This window comes from Rattus norvegicus, chromosome 18 (genome assembly GCF_021556685.1).
Source record: "Rattus norvegicus strain SHRSP/BbbUtx chromosome 18, alternate assembly SHRSP_T2T, whole genome shotgun sequence".
Lineage (NCBI taxonomy): Eukaryota > Metazoa > Chordata > Mammalia > Rodentia > Muridae > Rattus > Rattus norvegicus.
In genome coordinates, this window is record NC_141551.1 from 45,295,001 (window position 1) to 45,317,022 (window position 22,022).

General features: G+C 43.0%; 1 protein-coding gene across 7 annotated transcripts in view; it reads left to right on the forward strand.

Annotated features, from left to right (window-relative positions):
* Window positions 1-18,790, forward strand: part of Tnfaip8 (TNF alpha induced protein 8) — a 121,593-nt gene extending 102,803 nt beyond the window's left edge. For all 7 annotated transcript variants that reach the window (XM_087592828.1, XM_087592825.1, XM_087592823.1 and 4 more), the window contains 1 exon segment: window positions 17,131-18,790. In XM_087592828.1, coding sequence (XP_087448954.1) covers window positions 17,196-17,696 — 501 coding nt within the window. In that variant the 5' untranslated portion in view covers window positions 17,131-17,195 and the 3' untranslated portion in view covers window positions 17,697-18,790.
* The last annotated feature ends 3,232 nt before the right edge of the window (window positions 18,791-22,022 follow it).

Here is a 22,022-nt window from a genome sequence, read left to right on the forward strand (position 1 = left end):
AAGTTTGAACTACAACAGCTTGCTCTTTCTTCCTTCCTTCCTTCCTTCCTTCCTTCCTTCCTTCCTTCCTTTCTTTCTTTCTTTCTTTCTTTCTTTCTTTCTTCCTTTCTTTCCTTCTTCCTTCCTTCCTTTCTTTCTTTCTTTCTTTCTTTCTTTCTTTCTTTCTTTCTTTCTTTCTTTCTTTCTTTTTCTATGTGGGTTCTGGGAATAGAGCTCAGTTCCTCATGCTAGTGTGGCAAGCACTTCAACAGCTGAGCCATTTTACCCACAACCAGGTTTCGATTTTTTGTGAATAACTGTAAAAAAAAAATATGCCTCTTTATAGTTAATCAACACAACCCTAAAAACCGAATTAATATCATCTCCTCAGAGTGTCGATATTCAGTAATCCCTACCGATTCAAAGTACTATCAATAGATGTTTTGTTTTTGATGTCTGTCTTTAGTTATTAAATGAGTAGAATTTTTTTTTTTTTTTGCAAAAGATGACATTGAAATTTGTATCACCTGTATAAGAGTAGTTGAAGTAGCTGTTGGTTGACAGGAAAACACATCATGTGAAGCCACTTTGGTTGTGTTTCCTAGAAACAGTATCCACGGCCTGCTCCTCCCCAGTCCTCCTGCCTCCTCCCTACAAATCCAGAAGATAAATGCTAAAGATTAACCTAACATTACTTACAGCAAGGAATAAGGCAAGGATTTTACTCTAGGTCAAAATGGAAAGAGATAAATGGACAAATGCCTACTCCAGGAAGAGCTAGGCAACATGGTCAAAAAAGGTTTTGGGGGAGGGACTTGGGGTTTACACCTTATGCCTTCCTCATGACTTTTCTTGAATGTCACCTTTTCAGAAAAGGCTATCCCTGCCTACCCTGGATGAAAGCACATACTATCTGATTTACACACTTCTGTTTTATTCTGTCATTACTTGACACTCATGTGCTTGTGTGCCTTGGGTCTTCCTCTAGAATCTGAATCTCTTGTGAGCAGGTGTTCTGCCTGGCACATGATAGACACAATTTTTAAAAAATCTGAAAAATAAAAAAACGAGTGAATGAATGAAACCTTTCCTTTGATCTATACGTTCATTTACTGTTTATGGTTCCCCATTGATAGGGTGACACCCAGTTCAGTTTCCCCCTAGGATTTTTATAAACTTGGCAAATTTACCCCCACCCCATGACCTAGTTAACACATTGTATAGAGATGAGATTTGGCTCTAAAGATAGCCGAAGTGTGTGACTGTCTTCATTACTTTTCTTATGCTGTGAAGAGACACCATGACCAGGCAACTTAGAAAAGAGTTTATTCTGTCTTACAGTTCCCGAGGGTGGTCCATGACCATCAGAGTGGGGAATGTGGCCAGAGGCAGGCAGACACAGCTCTGGAACAGCAGCTAAGATCTCATATCTCATACACAAGCACAGGCAGAAACCACAAAGCCCACCCCCACTGACACATCTCCAACAAGGCCACAACTCCTAACACTCACACCAAGTGGGGACCGCATTCAAATCTGTGAACCTATGGCAGCCATTCTTATTCAAAGTACCATGCTGGTAAATAATAAATAAGTTCTGTGAAAACCAGCCATTATCAGTCTCACTTTTCTCATCACATCCCCTCACAAGACTGCCTTCGAAACTCACAAATTGTACCTAATTTGTGCTCATTTTCTAAGCTTACCAGATTAGAAAACTCCAATTTCTAATTGTCTTAGTCACTGTTCTGTTGCTGTGAAGAGACGCCGTGACCAAGGCTACTCTGATGAAAGAAAGCCTTTAGTTGGAGCTGGCTTACAGCTTCAGAGTTAGTCCACGGCAAGGAGCGTGGTGGCACACAGGCAGTCACTGGAGCAGGATGTTATGTCCTGATCTGAACAAAGAGAGGGAGCCTATGCCTGGGCGTTAGAAGCCTCAAAGCCCGCCCCCAGTGATTTAACAAGACCACGCCTACTCCAATGAGGCCACACCTTAATCCTTCTAATTTTTTCAAATAGTATCATTCCCTGTTAAGTAAGCATTCAAATATAGGAGCCTATAGGGGCCATTCTTATTCAAACCACCCCACACTGATGTATAAGCACATTTCCAGACAGGATGTTTTTCTTTTCTTTGCTCTGAACAAAACAAACTTTACTCCTGATCAAGAGGGTGCACTCAAAGAGCGAGCACTGAGACAGGGTTTTGTGGGTTTTATTTGGTTTTTATTCTGTGGTGGCGGCTGTGTCTTTTCCCCAATGACTAGGATCCAACCTCACGGTCTAGTTCAACTGGCTAGTTCGAAAAGAATTAGTGCACAGGAAATGACGGAAGAAGGGGAACAGGTCATGGCCCCAGGGAGAAAAGGATCATTGCTCTAGGACGTCAAATTCCTACAACCTTTGTTTATATAAAGGTTTTATTGGGTGTGGAGCATTAAGACATTTGCATAAAAATCTTACAAGGTGGGGAAAATTAAAAAAATTAATTCTTTGTCCTAAATATAAGTTTTATGGTATTTGATAGAAAAGTCTCAAATTTAATATTTCTTACAAATCTCTCCTTTTTGATTGTCTTTTAAACACTCTTTCAAACTCATTAAGATGGAGGCTCTTTTGTTTTTTATTGGATAGTTTGTGTATTTACATTTCAAATGTTATTCCCCTTTCCTGGTTCCCCCCTTTCCCATCCCTCCTCCCCCTGCTTCTATGAGGATGCTCCCCCTCCCACCCACCCTCTCCCACCTCAACACCCTGGCATTCCCCTACACTGGGGAGACAAGGGTGAAGGCTCTTTTTCCCATCCTATCTGGGAGTAAGAAGCCACAGTAAGGAGAACCTGCTTAGTAATAGTTGGCTCAGTAAACCTGAGTCAGGACCTTAGTTCAACAAATTAATTATTCCATCATTGGCACACTTTAAGGTGAGCCTCTTTCTAGGGTGAATCCTTTGCTAGGAGACTGACCTGGTGACGTTGGAATGTGAGGTCTGTACCCTGGCCAGTGATTCTATTCTGTGGATCATGAGACATTCATATTTCTTTACAGGCCTTCATATCTACTTCAACTTTCCCCCTCCCAAAAACCATCAGAATCACTTGGGACCAGATCGGAGGTCAGAGCTGCTGGGCAGGGGGTTTAATTCCTGACTGGTCATTTGTCCTAAAATCTAGTCACATCTATATGGTGCAGGTCATCACTCAGAAGGCCAGGGAGCCCTCCTTCACAACAATGGGCTCATAGCTTAGCTCAGGAGGACCACTGCTGTGTCGGAATGTGAGCATCATATGCACAGATCTTATGGTCGTTTACAGAAAAATCAGGAACAGAGATTTTGATATTTATTTTCCTAATTTTCTAACACTCGCTTACTCCCTAACCCTAAGAGCAGCCCTGCTCTATGCACACCCAAAATATGGGGAGTTCAGGGTCCAAGGTGTGCAGTGCTTCCTAAGCCTTCCAAACTAGAGAGGACTGCCAGGGTGCACAGTACTGGAGAGAAAAGGCAGACAGCAGGGAAAGGACTTCTCCTCGAAGAACGTGGATGTCTCCTTGGAAGTACCCAATGTGGGGAACAATGCTTCTGAGAGCCTCCAGACAAGACTTGTGTTTATCACAGAGACTCACACAGGGCATGGCCGACTTGGTATCTAAACTGAAGTAGCTTACTCAAAGGCTATAAGTCTCCTCTCACCATTTGCTTACCCTCCACACCATTTGCTCCCAAGATGTTGGCATGGCCATACGATGCTGACTGATATTTTAACGCAATTGCTGGGAAATGTAGTGACCAAAAATTTGGGAGCTTGTGCCAAGATGCAAATTTGGAAGATGCTTAGGGTAAGACCAATAGGTGATTGCTCCTAAAATACTCAAACAGACGGGCTCGAGTCATTTGCATGGAAGGTTCAGATCATTTGCTACAAAGATCGGATTAACTAAATATAGTCAGTCTACCAGCAAAGTAGCTAGCTATTCAGCACTGTTTGGCCAAGGATGGAGAGCAAAGCAATGGCTTAAACATAAAATCAGAAAAGGCATCAGTGTTGTATAGATTTTTACTGCTTTAAAACGTAAAGGATTGCCCACCACATGTGAGGCCCTGTGTTTGATCACCAGTACCACAAAAAAAGAATGAGTCTATATCCCATTTATCGGGGAACGATCTTGGCCACGGAGTACAAATCATTTCCTTTGTTAATTTCTAGATATAAGGAACTGAATTGATTTTCTGTCATATCTTTGGGAGTTGTAAAAGAAAGCAATGGGGTCCACAGAGATGGATGAGAGAGTTGGAACTTCATTCATTCCTACTAGCTCGAGGGCATATGCTAATCAATTTGAAGAATAGAGAGATGAGAGATTTGATACCTTATCAATGATTATAAGCAGCTAGGGTAAGAGAGAAATTTAACTTTCTTAAGCAGAAAGCAGGTGAGATAGAAAGACTTATTCTGGCCATTGGATTTGCAAAGCTTTCTTGGAAGAAGTGGTAATTCAACTGAGGCATATAAAGCGAGAAACCCTTTCTCGGCAGGGTTAGAGGGCCAGGTTAAGGGTAGACAGACATAATTTTTCTTTAGTTTTCTATCTCCTGACTTGTAAGGCCCACGTGTCTCATTTTTGGTGAAGAAAGGACAGACTCCAAGAAGTGGGATGTGGCTAACTCAGCAGGATGTGGTATTGATGGCAGTTGTGTGAGCAGTGTACGTCTTCTTAACTTTGCTTTTGTTACAGAGGAACTTACACTCTAATAAGAAATGATGTCCCTCAGCTCTGTCTCTGACTGTGCACCCTTGGCTTCCCAACCATGGTTTGCTCCTCTGACTCTCTCCGAGTAATACATTATAGCCCCAAGTCAGAAACGTGCATGAATATGTTCTGATGCATTCCGTTAACTGTAGAGTGGTCACTGTAATTATATTGTTAGGTTGTCTTTATTATGTTGTCACAAGCGGCCTGGTTCTACCAGAAAGTGTGTAGGGACAATTGGTCCCGGTCTACAAGCTGGCTTAGTACTAAACTTCACTTTAGTAGGCTGGATTTAGAATTTGCTATTGATTTTCTAAATGTTATATGAATATAAATATTTATCAGGTTTCAGGGCCTCTGGCAAGTGACAGGACTTGACTTGGAAAACCGTAGCAATCATAGAGCTACTCAGAGGGTTCTTCTCCACATTCCAGAAGAAGACGGTATTGACTCATCAGTGGAAAGACTACACAAGCTCGACTGTGACAGCTCTAAGAAAAACTAGAGTTTCCCAATTCATATAGTAAATAAGGAAAGATTTGCTTAATTTGAAAAAAATAGCTCACTACAGTCAGTTTTGCATAAGTGATTGGAAGATATTTTCATTTCATTTCAATCCTATGTGTAGGAGTTAGGCCTTCTTTGAATTGTGCCTGGAAAAGGCTTACTTTTTACTCTCCTAGCTGCATTATCAAAACTGAGTACTAACAGGCCCCCTCTTGAAAACATTGTGGATTCCAAGCATGAGTCAACATCTCTATTTCCATAAAACTTTGAAAGGGGGTGCTATCCACAGAGTCTCGTTTCTGAGATGATTCTGTTGTCAACACATGTCTCTTTGGAATTTTAGGCCTAGTATTGTAGGAGCGTACCCCAGAGCAGTGTGGAACCTTTCAATCTCCAAGACTACAGTCCTGGTGACTCCGATGCAGTCAGTGTAGCAATTACCAAACTACTCCAGTGATACCAGTGGCCCAGGACACAGAATTCCATCCTAGATAACTTGTTACCTCTCTCCTTCCCCTGCCAAACACTGCCTGAGAACTTAGAAACCCAGTAGCAAGCATTTTTAAGGCCTCGACAAGAACACAGCTACTGTTTGCATCCCCCTCCCTTAAAGCCCATACTTTGGCTTCTGGTTTTTAGGAATGCCAAGAAATAGTTCTTTAATGCTTCACTGGCCCATAGGAAGTCTCTGTGTCAGCTCTGGAATATTTCTGAAAGGCGAGATCTACTTTTCTTTTGAGGCTAGGCACCTTTGGAGAAGCCTTCAACTCTAGCCTCCGTCCTCATCCAAAAAGATACTGCTGCCCACTCTGTTCTCATTCTTCTCAACCCTTTCACTGCTGTTGCTCGTTCCACAGTCCTCCTATGGAACTTCCGTGGCACATCCCACCCTTGTTCCCATCATCCCTCCCGTGTTCCCATCATCCCTCCTGTGTTCCCATCATCCCACCCATATTCCCATCATCCCTCCTGTGTTCCCATCATCCCTCCCGTGTTCCCATCATCCCTCCCGTGTTCCCATCATCCCACCCGTGTTCCAGTCATCCCTCTCGTGTTCCCTTCATCCCTCCCGTGGTCCCGTCATCCCTCCCGTGTTCCCTTCATCCCACCTAGGTTCCCATCATCCGTCCCATGTTAGTGTGAGTACCTGGAGAAAAGAGAGATTGCTACCTTTGAAAGCACATTACAAACACAACACAAGTTTCTATCGAATGGTATATTACATCTGTTAATATTCTTTCTTCTCCCTTCACTTATGCCTGAGCCATTCTGGACCAGAATGTCACCTTACGGCGAGCTAGCAGTTAATAATGGGGATGATAATTACTTACACAAGCTCACCTGATTACCTGACAGCAAATGCACTTCATGTGGATTATTTTTATTTAAACTCCATCTGCAGATAAAGAAACTGAGGCCCAGAGGAAATAGGTAATGTCCAGTCTCAAGGGCCCTCAGGGACGATACAGCTTCTGACCCACCAGAAGCTGTGCCTGCATAGTATTGCCTCTCTTTGCCCACAGCCTGCCCTGCCCACCTGGCCCACCCCTATTAACAGTGATCTACTCTGAATCCACTTGTTAGCCAATTAATTATCTTCATTAATTTTAGTCTACAAATTTGTTCCTGGAATCTGTTTGAAATGTGGTTGGAAAACCTAATAAGCAAAATTAATGATATAATAATTTTTTACTGGGTGGATATTTGAGTATCTCTAAAGGGAACCTTGGTATACGTTCCTTCAAGAGCTATTTAACTAGACTCATCCCCACACCACCATTATGATTTCTCTTAACTTCTTTTAAAAAAAAAAACTAGTATTTTTGTTTGGAAGAAAACCTGATCAACATGTTTACAGGATTCTCAAGAAATGTCTTATAAATATATGAGTAAATCCTTACTTAGTTTTGCTCCTTTAGTATTCATGTAGGAATAATTTACCTGAGGCAGTTACAACTCTCTTGTCATGGGGTAATTACCCTGTGCAAAGGTTTTCCATTTGGACAATAAATTATGTGATAATCTTAGTCACAGTACGTGGTCCTCCTTTTATACATTTCATCAAAGACTGAAGACCTCCTTGCCTCCCCTCACCACCTATAAAGGACTCCTACGACTGCTGTTGGGGTAGCAGGCAGCAAAGGTGAATGTCCTTGTCACACTGTCATCTTACATCAGTTACAGAACACGCCATGCTCCCTTCCAACACTCAGACCCACACGCCTTAGTCTAGGTATGGTGGTGCACATTCGTAATCTTAGTGCTTATGAGGGTCCTGAGTAGCAGGCCAGCTCGAGCTGTCACCCAGTGAAACCCTATCTCAGGATCAAAGAGGAGAGGTGGGGGATCTCTAAGACTTCTTCACATAGCTCAGGAGCCATTCAGATATTTGCTTCTCTATGCAGGGGCAGATCTATGCATAGCTCTGAAAAGATGCCAAAACTCTCGCAACAGTTGTTGCCTCTCGAAGAAGAGTTGAGACCAGAGCTGTGCAGAGAGGGAGGCCAAGCTGAGGGACTTTCACTTGATTGTTCAGTCTTGTTCATTGTTTGTTTTTAGGTTAAACTCCTTATCTTAAGACTGACCTTCTCCTCTCCTTTGCTCTCCCTTTCCTTAGAGAGACTTCATTAGGTTCTACTCAGGGGTTTTCAATATAAAACATTATTTATTTTTTATTGGTTATTTTATTTACATTTCAAATGTCCCCTTCCCAGTTTCCACACTGTAAACTCCTCATCCCCCTCCCTCTATGAGGGTGCTCCCCCACCTACCCACCCACTCACTCCCACCTCACCACCATAGCATCCCCCTATGCTGGGGCATCAAGCCTCCACAGGACCAAGGGCCTCCCCTCTCATTGATGCCAGACAATGCCATCCTCTGCTACATATGCAGCTGGAGCCATGGATCCCACCATGTGTACTCTTTGGTTGACGGTTTAGCATAAAACATTTCTAAAACTCATATATCCAAGTCTTTTAGAGGACAGATTACATGGAACATGAGTGCATTCAAATTCATCTCTCTCACTCACTGACTGTGCAGCCTCTTGGAAGTAACTCGATTTCAGCGGTGCTCCATCAGAGAAAACTAAATTTCCCTCTAGAGACTTTGTGTCCACTTCCCCTTCTCAGGGCTGGGAGTTTTATCCGGTTGAACCTGTGTGAGCCTTGTGCATGCTGCCACAGTCTCGGAGTTCATATTCGTGTGCATCAGTCCTTCTGTGTCTGGAAAATTGTTTCCTTGGAGTCCTCCGCCAGCTCTGGCTCTCACTGTCTTTCTGCCTCCTCTTCCACACAGACCCCTGAGCCTTACGAAAGGTGTTTGATAAAAGCTATCAACCACACTCCGGGACGGGCCCTGTGCCCGGGAGCAGTTGACTAATGCAAAAGGAACTCCATGGTTTTGAATGTACTTTTGTTTTGGTATATGTATGTCTTGTTGGCTTTTTTGTTTGTTGTTTGTTTTGATGTTTTGGTTTTTCTTTTTTCTTTAGAAAGAGAAAACACAAAGTATGGTAGATGGGGAGATGAGAAAGATCTGGGAGGAGTTGGGCGAGGAAAAGGAATATAACCAAAATATAGTGTCTAAGTAAGCAACTCGGTTTTTTTCCTGAGCCTCAGAGACCTGACTTGGAAATATGTGTAGTAATAGTCTTCCTTCTAGGACTGGTGTAAAACTTCAATGAGATAATGCAAGTTCCAGGGACAGTATAGTAAGAATTGTTAAAACGATGGCTGTCCACTTAACATTCTAGCAGGTAGAGAGAGAGGCCCCCTAGCTCTTGGTAGATTGTCCCACACCCAGACGTATAAGGATAGCACAAAATGTAATGAGGTATTGTTTAAAAAAAGCAAAAAACAAAGAAGAGGCCATGAAATTCGGAAGTAAGGGTGATTAAAAGACATTGGATAAAATTCTCAAAGAATTAACAAAACTATTGTTTAATAGTGGCTACTATTAGTATTGCCTCGTTTTCGTATCTCTACTGTGGTTATTACCTACGATGATGTAATGGTTTCTTATGGCTATATATATCTTGCCCTGACTTTGGGTAGCCATAAAATATAATTGTTTCTCTAACTTTTGTCCTAACATTTATGAAACTGACATTCTTTGAGATCCAACCATACTGCTTCATCTAAACACCACCAAATTTTCCTCCACTTCTGGAGCCAATAGAGATGTCTCTTTGGAGTTTATGCCAGCAATGAGGCAATAAAAGGCTGGAATGATCCCTAGAGAATGTTGAGGGGAAGGGGCAGAGGTGGGTCTGATAATAGGACATTAAAAGAGTTGAAACAATTGGTATTGTCTTTTGTATACTTGTGTTCATATTGTTGTATCTGGTTACTTGTTCATGTCTGTGTGTGCGTGTGTGCGTGTGTGTGCAAGTACACATGCACATGTAGACACCTGTGTGGAGTCCAGAGGTCATCTTGAAGTGTCATTGTCAGGGATGCTGTCCACCTCATTTGAGACAGGATCTATCACTGGGCTAGAACTTTCCAAGTGTACTATTCTGGCTAGCCAGCCAGCCTTAGGGCCTCTTTGTCTCTCTTTCTCCCATGCTGGGGTTACAGAGGCATGCTACCACACATGGCCTTTTTACATGGATTCTGGGAATCGGATGCAGGTTCTTATGCTTTGCTTATTAAACTGTCTCTCTGGTTTGACATGTTCAAAATCATCACAAAGTTCAGCCTGTGAAAAAAGCACATGGTTAACCTCAAAAATCATGAACAGGTTCGGTGTCAATGCCACAAAACAGCCTGTTATACAGAGAAATCCTTCTTCTTTATGCTGTCTTTGGGCCCATCTTGTCTCTTCTACAAGTTACCAAATAGAAGAGAGGAAGAGAAATTACCACAGAGGGCATAGTGTATTGAACCGGTTTCTCTGTTCAAGCGACCTCTGCCTCTGAAGTTCCTAGTCACACCAAGAAGGGTGGCTGAAGTCAGGCTTCACTTGTAGAGTTATTCAGGAGCGTAGCACACTGCCCTCAGCTTCAAACTCTGTAACTCAGTAGGTCTGGAAATGTGCCCCTACACACATGCACATGCACACACACGCATGCATGCACACAACTTATCGGACAGGAAAACTGAATTTTAAAGAAATTAAATTGCTCCCTCCACTTTGGCCCCTTTGTTTCGCTGCACTGGCTTCCTGTTCCCTATGTCTCTGATTCTCTGAGGCCTTGGAAAGCAGGTCTGGAGGGTGATGCCACGCAGTGTGGCTTTCACTGTGGCTTTAGTTTCGGTTCACTTCCTTTTTGAGATGCCCCTATTGCACAGCTTTGCATGCATGTTGCAAACCATGTCTCCTCTTGTCCTTGTGTGGTAGGCATTCTTTTTGTTCTCAGAGGACCCGTTTCCTCAGACAAAAGGCCTTTCCACTACCTACAGCTGAATCTGTTGCCAAGAGAGATCGAAATCCTTCAGAAATTAAAATTTTCTTTCCAAAGGATTTAAGTGTTCCTTATATCTCAGTGTGATCATGGAAAAGGAAATTCGAGTTGGTATTGGTACACTGCATGAGGTCTCTGTTTCCACACAACCATCTGGTACTTTGCGTGTCTCCGTTTCACAGCACTAACAGAAGGAGTTGATTGACTTTGACCGATTGTAATCCATCTCTAGAGTTACTGAGATACATATGCAGCTTGATGTGTTATGTTCTCTATACAAGTCTGCAGAGGAATTTTTCCGTGTGGCAGTTCCATGTGGTCCCTGTTTATTAATCTTTAGAACGACCCTGGGAGGTTGAATCAATAGTGTTGATTCCCCGGTGAGGAAACAGTCCTAGCAATACCCCTGCAGTAGCTGAGCCCGAGCTCAGCCGTTCCTTAGTTGCAGTGTTTGTTAAGGTAGTCTGTGCTTTTCCAGGAGGCTGGGAAAGAACGCCACAGTAATGGCCCCCTAGTGCACAGACTGTTACTACTGCAGCCTTTTTACTTTAAATATTTTCACTAAGAAAAAGCTCCAATATGTATTATTGGAAGGTATAATTTTCTCACATAAACACAAGCTTTCTCTCAAGTTTTGAAGATTTTTCTTATCTGAATGAGAAAACAGGGCAAACTGTTAACACTTTACCCATAGGACTGTCCTAAGATATGCGAACAAGGTTCACAGGACATTCCACTGGGAAAATTTTGTTCGCCCCTCTATAAGCAAGAGCCATTTTTCACCCTATCAGTTTTCAAGCTATTCACCAAATTGTAAAGTAGTGAGAGATGAAAGTGGTCTGGAAGGCTTGATGGAAGTCCAAGTCCCTGCTAAGACTGTGCCCGGTGACAGACAGGAGGCATTCCAATGTCACCCTTTTCTCTGGTGTGCATCCTATATACGGCCCTTTAAAGGAACACCTATGTTTCTGGATTACATGTGAGACGTGGGATGTATGGCTTGCCCTTGTGTCTGCGGTGGTGTATGTTACTGGGTTTGAGCCACTTGGCACCAAGAGAATACATTCGTGCCACTGTGCATTTGAGGGTCAAGCTAAGGATCCAGGCTTTATCCATTCTCCCAAGATAGCAATCTCTGGAATGGCCTCTTCTATCCGAAGACATAAATACAGTTTGTATTAAGGTGCCTCACGCTTGTCCTCTCTCCAACTATGTTACTTCTGACCTTTTCAGGCCTGCAGTCCTTACTATTCATATATAGATATGCAGCTCCTCCTGGCCACAGCCTTCCCCGCAGCCCCTGCCTCTTCCCTTGCCTCCTTTCTTTTCCCCTTATTTTCATTTCTTCTCTGTCCTGCTGATTTCCTCCTTCAGGTTTTTCAGTGTGGAGACTGCTGTCTGGGAACAGCACCAGATCCCAGAGTAGGAATGTTTCCTTCTTTCTCCCTCTCCCTCTCCCTCCCTCCTCCTTCTTTTTCTTCTTCCTCCTCCTCCCCTCCTCTCTGTCCCTCCTCCTTCCTCTTCTTCCTCTCCTTCCCTCTCCCCTACCCCTCCTTCTTCTTCCTCCTCTTCCTCCTCCTTGTTTTTAAACTTTTTTTGAAACAGGGTTTCTCATTAACAGTCCTGGCTGCCCTGGAGTTTGCTTTGTAGACCAGGCTGGCTTTGAACTCATAGAGATCTGCCTGCCTCTGCCTCCCAAGTGCTGGGACCACAGGCATGCACCACCATCACCCAGGTTTCTGCCCCTTTTCTTTCCTTTCCTTTCCTTTTCTTTTCTTTTCTTTTCTTTTCTTTTCTCTTTTTTTTTTTTCAGAGCTGAGGACTGAACCCAGGGCCTTGCGCGCTAGGCAAGCGCTCTACCACTGAGCTAAATTCCCAGCCCCTCTGCCCCTTTTCTTATACCTTCAAACTGCCTTTTCCCACCTAAGTCATTTACATTTGAAACTATTCAAATATAAGATAGCTAAGGTTTCGTACTGTTTGTTTAAAGAACATTTGAGAATTCCGCCCAGTGGCTAGACATGGTCTCTGAATGTCTTCCTTCCATCCTTCCTCATTCTGGGTCCACTGGATGGAATTTAACTGGGCAATAAATTGGAATAACATGTGTGTCGATGGTCAGCATTCAAAAGTAGCAAGTGTAAGAAGCCTACCGAGTGAAAAGATTATGTGTTCGTTGATAAATATGTGAAGTGACTTGAGTCCCTCAGTGCATGCATAGTATTAGCAATTGTGGGGCATTCTTGTTAATTTTTAGAAAACTACGCTCTTCACTCATTGATAGTACCAAAAGGCTTTTCCTCTGTTTTCTTCTGAGCATGGTTTGTTTTCTTGCACACATGGATCAGAATATTTTTACCATCAATATTTATCTCCAGCTTTATGATTGTTGGTGGTAAAACCAGGAATCCCTAAATATTAGTTTGTTTTACAGAAAACACTGCTGAGATGGACTGTTCCATTCAGTCCTGGAGAAGGAGGGAGGTGAGCAGACATAAAGTTAACAGTCATTCTCCTCAAAACTAGGAATGGAATAGGACCTCACACATGCTGGATATGAGGTCAGGATTTTTTTTCTTCTGCCAACAATTTCCATGTCTGTTTCCAAGGCAAATGAATCTTAATTGTAAACAGCTGATCAATATTCTCAATATTGTCTCCTTGGAGAACATCTTTACGCCTCTCAATTGTATCCAGGAATATGTCTTAGACTCTGTCTCGCTGTCTCTGTGTCTGTGTCTGTCTGTCTGTCTGTGTTCGTTCTCTCTCTCTCTCTTTCTCTCTCTCTCTCTCTCTCTCTCTCTCTCTCTCTCTCTCTCTCTCTCTCTCTCTGTTTAAACAACAGACCAAGCCAGAAGCAGAGGGTGGGCCAGTGTGGCTAATCGTCCACTGCAGTTCAAGTCAGAAATACTAGACCTTGCTTATACTCAAAATATCTGTATTGTTGTCTCCTGCTATATACAATAAATCTTTGTATACAATAAATCTTTCCTCTTTAAAGAAAACTAATTTGCTGATGGTAAGAAAAAAACCACTTTCTGAAGTATGCTTATATGGGGGAGAAAAATCCCACATGTTTAGTGAGTTAAAACAAGTGTCTGTTTTTCTAGGTTTTAAAATAAGCAAAGAGAAACATCCAAATGTGTGTTTTAAGCTTTCATTTTTTCAGGCCAAAATGTTTCCCTTGAGTAGTACTTAAGTATGGCGAGGAGATGGGAGAAGCCAGTGCCTGGCCAAGCCCAGGGCGTGACATAAATAGACAGGTGGGGAATTTTTGGAGAGCTTAGGAACCCCAGGGAGAGATGGTAACAACTAGGCAAATAGCTGGGAAGTGTGATAGTTAGCAAAGAACTTAAATAGAACCTCATTTTCTCAAGCAACGTCTTCAAAATGCCCTGGCTGCAGTGCGAGAGGACATTGGAAAGGGGCTGGACTAGGTGACATCTGCAGAGATGGAGGGAATTGCATACGATTTAGAAATGGACAAATGGGAAAATGGGGGGAATGGTTTGGTAATGGGCTAAGGGAGAGGATGAGATGGTGGATGGTTCCCAGGTCTCCGACTTGAGCAACGGCCAAGAGAGATGCTATTAATCGAGGTGATAAATAGTGGACAGGGAGTATTTTTGTAGCATGGGCTAAACAAGGATTCAGTTAGGGGCCGGTGTGTCTGCGATGCCTGCAGAATTTCAAAAGAAAGCTGTCTTAAATGTTTTTGCAAAGTGAGTGTGGGAAAGAAGTGAAGGCTGGGTACTGTGGGAGTTGTTGGCACATGGATGCTCTCTGAAGCCATGGAGATGATATCACACAGGGGTGAGACTAGACAGAACGAGGAAAACTAGGTCCCGGATTAGCTCGAAGATGTGCCAGCCTTTAAGAGAGCCCATAGATCTGACAATGAGCCCGAGCAGGCGAGGCTAGTGGCAGTTAGTGTCCGAGAAAGAAAACAGTCATAGTTTATGATCCCAGACCACATATCCCTGGCAGTCAGCTGTCAGCCACAACCCTTGCTGGCTCAAAGCACGCTGAAAAATAAACCCACTGAATGCTTGTCTGCCTTGTGGAGAGGGTGCAGGACGCACTGAATTGATCTAAAGAGTAAATGGGAAGAGTCACGTGGGAGTTCTGGGAAGACAGGAAAAGCCTCAGAGATCAACTTCCACGTCTGGGTTATGACTTGGCTACAGTAAATGAGGGATGATCGTGCTCAGTCTGCAGTGGATGGCTTCCCCTCCCCAGCCGGAAGCTAAAATGCTGTGCTGTAGAGTTCTTGCTTCTCTCTGTGTTTGAAATGAAATGGGATGTTGAGATTTAATGAGAAAAGAAGCTTGGTGAGCTACAGAGATACAGGTTCAGCCTTGAGAACTTACCATAAATGAGTCTGAACCAACCTCTGGCCCTGTCTCTCTGACTATATCTGTCTCTCTGTTGTCCCTGGTCTCTCTTATTTCAGTATTTCCAACAAACTGTGTTTATCTGAGAAACATGACTGTAGGTTCTAGATGGGTTCTTTGTAGGTGCCAATCTCTAAATGGTGAAAAGCAGAATCTTTATATAAAATAAGTTGGTGACATCTAAGTGATCTGTTATGTATGTGAGAACGACAGTGTATCTCTTCCCGTAGAAACCGGATTTGTTTATTGGTTAAGGTCTGTATTTGGACAGTCCTTGGCCATAAGGCAGCAATATTAACTGCTGGGGTACTCTGTGTGTGTGTGTGTGTGTGTGTGTGTGTGTGTGTGTGTGTGTGTGTGTATAGGATTTCATAGTGTGAATTAACACTCTTTAGCACATCAATGAAGAGACATGAATACATTACTATTAAACTGCAAATGGTTTAAAAGCTTGGAAACCCTCCAGAAGTTGGTCTCTTCCCACAACTTTTCACTTTCCTTTTCTCTCTTAAAATGCATTTCAGTTCTTCTTCTGCAGTCTCACTTCGTGTTTCTGTAACTCATTATCAACAGTTGGAAGGGCACGATTTCTAGTTCTACCCGGACATCCTCTCAGTTCATGCACAGCACTGTATGTCCCTAGGAGTTCTACACACTAGGAGCCATTCTGCAATAACCTATACGAGACCACAAACCTGCTTTAGATTCAGATTTTAAATGTAATGTGGATCCTCTTTGTCTCCACCTGACATCTAGCATGAAACTTGCTCATATATGACCTCCTAGCCTGGGTTTTGTAGTTCTGCTATTTTGCTTCCTACTGATGCTAGCTTTTGTCAAACAAGAGATCACTTTATATCACCAGTGCCTTGAGCTGTCCACCTTTATCACTAAGTGGTTATACGCCAACTGCTCTAAGTTTTCTGGAATGTACGGAGAGAACAGAAATTTCTGGAAACTCAAAGTACTGCAGTTCTGAGACCCTCAGCCAGGGGAAGAAGAAAAAGGGGAGTCCTAGACAAGCAGTCATATTGCAGCCAGCACATAGAAGGGGTAATCCTGAGAGAGCGGAGCTGATGTTGGTTTGTTGAGAGTTTGCACTGGGGCTCTAAGCTAGAAGCATTTTGTATGTCATTAATCTGTAATTTATGCAATTCTTCTGTGTGCGTTGAACATCTGCCAAATTAAGTCACGAGCATTCCAGAAGTCGACTCTGGGGGCCAGCTTTTCCAGAGGCTATTTTGCATGTAGCGTGTGTCATTGGCTCACTTTAAACTTATTTCCTCGAAACTTAAAAGCAAGAGTGGACCAGGAACAGCAGCTGACAGTGAGGTCTCTCTGGAGTATAACCTTTCAGAAGTTGACATCTGAGAGTGAAATTCAAAGTGGGTGGGATGGCTGGGAGAGCGATGACCGAAGGCTTAGGCACTTAGGCTTTCTGTAGCTGGTTCACAAGACAGGGCTGTCCTTGGGGTTCGCTGGAGTAAATATGCTATTGTACTCTGTATTGTAGCCTTGTTACCTATCCTACTTTCATTCAAGTGAGTTTAAGTTGTGTAGTTTGCAACTGCCTAGAAGATAGGTATAGAGTTGACTTAAACTTTTAAATATTCATATAATTAAGCTAAATAAAAAAGGCATAAAATTTTGCCGCCTCGTGAGACATAGTATTTCATCTTTAGATTTATTTTTTATATGACTATGCATACATCTGTGTGAGCACATGCTACATGTATGCAAGTACTCAGAAGAGGATGTCAGCTCGCCATAGAGCTGGAGTTACAGACAGTTGTGAGCCTGCCATCATGGGCACTGGGTTCTAAAGGTCCTCTACAGAGCAGCAAGTGCTCTTAACCTCCGAGCTATCGCCCCAACTACCGAAACATAATATTTTCAAATCAAAGGTTATTTTCAAGGAAGGTATCAACTTTAATGGCTATATGAACAGTATATCAGTAATTGGGAAACAAACTGTAAATAGTGAAGGAATGAGGGGAAGTACTCCTAATACTTGGAGGTTTGTCTGGTTTTGTTTTACTTGCTGTTAACTGATCTTTTGTTCTTTCTACCCTGTTGTTTTATTCTCTAGTGGCTACAGATGTCTTTAATTCCAAAAACCTGGCCGTTCAGGCACAAAAGAAGATCCTGGGTAAAATGGTATCCAAATCCATCGCCACCACCCTGATCGATGACACCAGCAGCGAGGTCCTGGATGAGCTGTACAGGGTGACCAAGGAGTACACCCAGAACAAGAAGGAGGCAGAGAAGGTCATCAAGAACCTCATCAAGACGGTCATCAAGCTGGCCGTTCTCCACAGGAACAATCAGTTCAACCAAGACGAGCTGGCCTTGATGGAGAAGTTCAAGAGAAAGGTGCACCAGCTGGCCATGACGGTGGTGAGCTTTCACCAGGTAGAGTACACCTTTGACCGCAACGTGCTGTCCAGGCTGCTGAACGAGTGCCGAGAGCTCCTGCACGACATCATTCAGCGCCACCTTACCGCCAAGTCTCACGGACGGGTTAATAACGTCTTTGATCATTTTTCAGATTGTGATTTTTTGGCTGCCTTGTATAATCCCTTTGGAAAATTTAAACCTCACTTACAGAAACTTTGTGACGGCATCAACAAAATGTTGGATGAAGAGAACATATGAGCTTGTGAGAGAAGACCGTGACCAGCAGCGATTTTTGTGACGTGGAGCACTGCTGACTCATAAAGGGAAGACAGAGAATCTTTTAGAGATCGCATGTTTTTCAGAAAGGCTTGGCCCCATACAGCCTGTTGTTGTTGGACATTCATACTCCTGTGTGGCTTGTTGTATTTGAAAGAAAGAAAAAAAGCATATTGCTAAAAAATCTGGCTGAAAATACCTTAATGAATGGCAGGATGTGGGAAAAATGGATGGTTGGTCATTCAGATGTCTAGTGATACAAAGACAGATGAGTGTGGCCCCAAGCGCTGGCACTTGCTGTGTTTTAGGGGAATCGTATTGGTGGCACATTGGATATTTCTAATATGTATTAAAGCTGTGTATCTTGACTCACCTTTATCCTTTGCTATGTCTGCGTATCTCTCTTAAAATGCCAAGAACCTCTCTTTTGCTGTCATCGATCCTTTGGAAACAATTTTGCTTCTTTAGTTACAGGTTGTCATTGACCTTTAGGAATTAAATCTGAGGGGTTGGGGATTTAGCTCAGTGGTAGAGCGCTCAAGGCCCTGGGTTCGGTCCCCAGCTCCGAAAAAAAGAAAAACAAAAGGGAATTAAATCTGAGGCAGTCAAACCGAATGCTCAGGAAAGCAGAGACCTGCATCTGAAGTCATGACCGTGGAAATGAGCAATCTTAACATCGTGAGTAACGTCCACCGCAGCTTTTGAAGCTGAGTCCTACTTTTTAGTACCATCAGTGAGACTTAGAGTCTCAAAACCAGTGGCATGGCATTGCCTTGAAATACTTGCTTAGGGCCTAACTTTGATGTCATCTTGAACAGGTGCTCACATGTTCCCGTATTAACATCCATTTCACCCGTAGGAAGAATAAATTCCTAGATTGGCTTTGATATTGAGACAACAACATGTAAGTAGCATTTCAGAAATAAAAAGAAAAACTTCTTGAGTTTAAAGATGAACTCATCAGGTTGACTTAGGGGGGAAAGGATAGCAAGGATGTTGCGAAGTAATGTAAGAAAGATGCATGAATTTCAGTGTGAATGGGGATTGATGAATAAAAGACGCCATTTTTTATTTAATGCCTGGGATTTCGATTGTGTTATTTGCTATTTTGAGGAATGGACTGGTGTCCATATCTGTCTTCAGCACTTGGTGTGCCATGTCTGTATAATTTCTGGTGTGTAGATAATGAAGTAAACCCTTGCTTATTGTGTAAAAGAACTAGAAGCCATCTGGGAAGCAACAGACCCAGCCACTGACACTAAATATTGTCATTGCCACCGAGCCTATCGTTTGTCTACCTCAAGAATATTGACAGTGAAATAAAGATCCACCAGCAACGATCCCATGGGTGAAAATCCGGAAGTTAAGACCTGCTTTGACCCATCACAGATTGGAAGGAAGTGGTCAGGTTTCTTTGAGACCCAGCTTTTTCAGTAAAGATAAACAGCAATGCTTGTGTGATGTCAAATCCTGATTTGAGCTGGAAGTATATATAATTCTTCCCTCCTGGAGCCTCTGGATGGTTCCTAGAGGTTATTACACTAAAGTAATGGCTGCATTGCTGATTATTGGACTTCATAGCTGCTAAACGGCTCATAAACGAGCACAGCAGCCTTCCTGAACCAACATCAGGGAAGCTAAGAGTGTGAGCTCATGGGAGCCACTGATCTGACTCACTCTCTGCTCTACCAGAGAAAAACATACAGCAAAAGCACAGATAGTGAAGCATCTCAAGAATTTTTACCTCAGGATATGACCCAATAAATCTGAAGACCTTGGGGGAAATTTAGAGACGTCTGCACACATTTGAGTCATACTAATGGGCCTGCATTGCAACACAATGTACATGCAGACAGTGGTAGCATCCCTTAGTTTCATATGCCAGTGTCCTAGTTAGGGTTATTATTGCCGTGATAAAACACCATGACCAAAAACCAAGTTGAAAAGGAAAGGGTTTATTCTTACATTTCCATATAAAAGTTCATCATCAAAAGCAGTAAGGGTAGTAACTCAAACAGGCTAGGAACCTGGAGGCAGGAGCTAATAAAGAGGCCATGGAGGAATGCTTCTGACTGGCTTGCTCCCCGTGGTTTGCTCAGCCTGCTTTCTTGTGGAATCTAGGACCACCAGCCCAGGGGTGGCCCCATCCACAGCGGTCTTGAGTTCTACTCCATGAATCACTAATTATGAAAGAGCCCTACAGGCTTACCTATAGCCCAATCTTATGGAGGCATTTTCTCAATTGAGGCACTCCCTAATCTCTGATGACTGTAGCTTGTGTCAAATTGATATAAAACTAACCAACATACCCAGGAAGGCATAAAAAAAGAAGAATCTGTGGAAAGTTAGTTCTAGAACACCCTGTAGATGTCAAACACTGCTTATAGGAAATGGCATGCAGTATTTGTATCTAGCCTGCCTGTGTATCTTCCTATATTTGTAAGTCTCAAGACTTGTAACTTATAACACATAGAGTACAATGCGATTGCTGATTTGGGGGAAAGGGTTGTTTTGTTTATGGAATAACCACAAGAAAAAATTGTGTAGTGTTCAATGTAAATTTTTAAAATATTTACCTATTTGTGCATATGTGTGTGAGCATTGCCCGTGGAAGTAAGACAACAACTTGGAGGAGTTGATTCTCTCTTCCCACCAAGTGGGTTCTGGGAATGAGAAGTCATGGTCAGGTAGCTGTGGCAGCAGGACCCTTACTTGCTGAGCTGTGTTGCTAGCCGCTACAACACATTTTTAAAAAGATTTATTAATTTTAGTTCAATGAGCACACTGTATCTTCAGATGCACCAGAAAAAGGCAACAGATCCCATTACAGATGGTTGTGAGCCACCGTGTGGTTGCTGGGAATTGAACTCAGGACCTCTGGAAGAGCAGTCAGTGCTCTAACCACTGAGCCATCTCTCCAGCCCCCAAACACATTATTTTTTAATATTTTTTTAACTTACACAGAGCCCACCAACATGGAAGACTTAACTGTATACTGAAGCAGGGAGTGTGCTGCCATTTTTAGGAATCTTCTGAAAACCATTATCTTGTTAGTCTTTTGTTTGAAAAATATGCATTTCCAGGTCAGTTAAAATGTCATGATTAGCAAGGTATTTCCTGATGCATGTAGGTTCCCTCTTTGTATGAGTAGCAGGCTTTTGGCAGGAAGGGCTGGAACTGGAAAGAATTTGAACAAGCTTAGGGTAGATAATTCTGAGCCAAGCTAATGCTTTTTGAGATCTTATATGTCGTCGTTTTCTCTCTCCCCCCTCCCCCTCCCCCTCACCTCTCTCCTCTCTCCCCCCTCCCCCTCACCTCTCCCCCCTCCCCCTCCCCCTCCCCCTCACCTCTCTCCTCTCTCCCCCTCACCTCTCTCCTCTCTCCCCCTCCCCCTCACCTCTCTCCTCTCTCCTCCTCACCTCTCTCCTCTCTCCCCCTCCCCCTCACCTCTCTCCTCTCTCCCCCCTCCCCCTCCCCCTCACCTCTCTCCCCCCTCCCTCTTTCCCACAAAGTCTGATTTTGTAAACCAGCCTGGCCTCAAAATCATGACATTCCTGCCTCAGCTTCCCAAGTGCTAGCATTATACATGTGTACTACTGTATGTGTTCTTAGCCTTTTTCTTCTAAATGATGTCTTTTTAGATTTCATTTTCAAACGAAATGTGTTAGGAATACGCTGGTGGTTTTTCTGAAAAAAGTATGAGCTATATAATAAGTAAATGATAATCCATATTGGCAATTAACATTTATAATATGGCTTTCATATGCCAGTCATACTCACACAATAGCCCCTCAAAAATCTTCATTACTTTGCAAATGAGGAAACAGAGGCAAGGGAAATACAGTTTTTCTTAAGGTCACAGTTAAGGATCACAGTTATGCTATCAGTTCAGTGTACCCTCGCCTGTATTTAAATGTAGCATCTCTAAAAGCAATAATAAGTGTATTGTCTCAGAGAAGAGGTTTTTATGCCTCAGAAAAAAACTTTCAAGTAATGCCCTTTTTAGACCAAATTTAAATCACTGCAGGTCTGACCTATTCTCAAAGATCTGGGTCTAATATTATACAAAGGCATTTTCAATGTTACAGCATGGGTTCTAATTTGAAGGCATGGTGTGGCTCAGATTTCTGTCTCTTGTGCCTCGACTCAAGGTGCTCACAATTAAGTTGGGGCTCATGAGGGGAGGCGCCCCTCCCCAGACAGCCTTTGGAGGAGGCATAGCACTCTGCCCTCACCAAGGCAGTCCCCCATTGTGTGCCAAGGAGAAGTATGGCATCCGTTCAAAGTGTCAACTTTATTTCCAGGTTT